This window comes from Macaca mulatta, chromosome 4 (assembly GCF_049350105.2).
Source record: "Macaca mulatta isolate MMU2019108-1 chromosome 4, T2T-MMU8v2.0, whole genome shotgun sequence".
Classification (NCBI taxonomy): domain Eukaryota; kingdom Metazoa; phylum Chordata; class Mammalia; order Primates; family Cercopithecidae; genus Macaca; species Macaca mulatta.
The window spans coordinates 154,145,743-154,148,269 of record NC_133409.1 but is presented as its reverse complement, the minus strand read 5'-3'; the positions used below and the strand labels follow the sequence as shown (position 1 = coordinate 154,148,269).

At 38.0% G+C, this 2,527-nt stretch overlaps 1 protein-coding gene across 1 annotated transcript; it reads right to left on the bottom strand.

The window, feature by feature from the left end:
• Window positions 1-524: 524 nt before the first annotated feature.
• On the bottom strand, window positions 525-1,463 carry LOC707518 (olfactory receptor 2B6-like). Its single transcript, XM_015135658.3, has one exon. The coding sequence runs from the start codon at window positions 1,461-1,463 to the stop codon at window positions 525-527; it is 939 nt and encodes a 312-aa protein (XP_014991144.3).
• Between the last annotated feature and the right edge of the window lie 1,064 nt (window positions 1,464-2,527).

Genomic DNA, 2,527 nt, shown 5'->3' with positions numbered 1-2,527 from the left:
ATTAAAAATACAAAATCACTGCATACTTATTTGTTAAACAAGAATTACAAAGCATTTTAAGAAGCAATAGCGTCTACATAAATTGGGGTTGATAAACTTATGAGACTCATGATTCTTCCAAAGTATAAAATGCTTCACACTGAATGACCAGTGCAGCCACACTGCGCATTTAGACTTGGGACAACTCATAGAGAGTGATGAACTGATAAGTGCTTGCCATGCTATTTTTTACAGGTAGCTTGAACTAATGAATTCATTTTACTAATATTTTTTACTACTTAACACAGCTACTATTTCAGTACGTACCAACTAGTATATAACTATTTTAATATATTTTCATAATAAAATGTGCATACTAGTCAAGTATAATGCTTGCCGAACATGTTTACAAAGAGTCTCGGAGACATAACATATTTTGCAAGAACATGTAAACTGATATTTGATTATGAGACAAGAATTTGTTACAGAAAACTATAGCAACCTACTCTAATTGTTCAATAACTTCATTTGATGTCTACCAACTATCACTTAAAGCTGAAAATGCTCCTCACCAGGTGGCATAATGCCCCCTTCACATCCTTATTCCGCAGGGTGTAGATGAAGGGGTTGAGTGTGGGAGTCACCACTCCATAGAAGAGGGCCATGAACTTGGGCTGATCCCTTGAGATGGAGGAGGGAGGCTGAAGGTACATGCTAATGCCTGGGCCATAAAATAAGAAAACTACAATGAGATGGGAGGAACATGTCCCAAAGGCCTTTTTCCTTCCCTCAGAAGAGTTGATCTTAAATACAGCATGTCCAATACTAGCATAGGAAGCAAGAATTAAGCATAGTGGAACAGCTAACATAAAAATGCATACCACAGAGAGTGTGAGCTCGTTAGAACATTTTTCACCACAGGCATTCTTTATCAGAACAGGAATCTCACACAGCAAGTGGTCCAGCTTATTGAGACCACACAGTGGCAACCGTAATGTAGCAGTGGTCTCTGAGACAGCATAGGTTATTCCAATTAGCCACACGGTGGAAACTAACAGGATACAAATGCGCTGATTCATGATGAGGGTGTAGTGAAGAGGTCTGCAGATGGCCACATAGCGATCGAAGGACATGAGAGCCAAGAGCAAACATTCTGTGCCCCCCATTATGTGAAAGAAATAAAGCTGAACTGCACACCCTGTATAGCTGATGGTCTTCTTAGAGCTTCCCAGGTTAACCAGCATCTGAGGGACAATGCTTGTGGTGTAACACATGTCCAAAAAGGAGAGGTTGGCGAGGAAGAAATACATGGGGCTGTGAAGACGAGAGTCTAACCTGGACACCAGAATGATTGTGACGTTTCCCATCATGGCTATGGGGTACGTTATAAGAATACTAGTGAACAGAGGAAGCTCTAGCCAAGGGCGGTCTGCAAAGCCTAACAGAATAAATTCTTCAGGACGGCTTTCATTAATTAGTGGCATTATCTCAATTTGTTTCACCTGTAGTAGGGATGTGCCAAAGAAGGTAGAGTTATGGGCATTGACAAAACATGGTGATGCATTGATTGATTATCTACTTATAGATGACAGGGTGCAGTAACCTGAGGTCAGAATAACATAAAACATCTGGTATCAGGTGATCTTATTTTCCCACATGACACTACAAATTAAAGGCAGTTATCTTAATCCAGTAACCCAACCATTTTGAAACAGAATTTCTTCTTCTGTGTAAGAAGGCTGACAATAACCATCATACTTGAGTGAGGTGAGGATTAAATACAAAGTAGAAGTGACTATTTTGGAAACTTCAAAATAACAGTTTTCAATCTTTGAGTTGCATAAAAATCAGCTGAGGAGGTTGCTAGAATGAAATTTATTGTTTCCTGTCTTTAGGTGTCTGATAGAGTAAATGTGGCCTGCGGCTGAGGAACAGGACGGCTTATTTTCAGAACCCTGCTGCAAGGAATTACTGAAATGTCAAGAAGAATAAACGTATTGTGGTAGCAATGGTAGGAGAAAAAGGAGGAGAAAACCTGGAGTCATAAGAATCATCTAGATAGCATTGTCCAGCTCCAACTAGTTTGTTGGATAATCATATCATCTCTATGGGAAGCAAGAAGACTTTGGATTTAAACAAATCTATCTGAGCGATTTGAATTTGAACAGGAAAATTAAATATTTTTATTGTTTATTTCCTCAAGTATAAATTGACGGAGTTAACCTGTAATGGCAAGGTTCTCCTATGATGATGAATTTGGTTTTGCATTTTTGGGGTTTTATTCATTACTATTTAGTTCAACCATTGGACATTTGATATTTTATGTTACATTTTAGCTTACATACTCATCTTGAAGAAGTATTTTTTATTCAGTGAGATTATCCTCTGTTTTAATGTAAGAGTTTGGACAGTTGTCATTACCCACTGATTATACATAACTACAAATATGTATTTTAGTTCTAAGTAACTGTTGTCAGGAGAAAAGTGGATGTCCCAGTTTAGGCTCAGAGACAGTCAAATCTGAAATTATTTTACATTTTCAAGACTT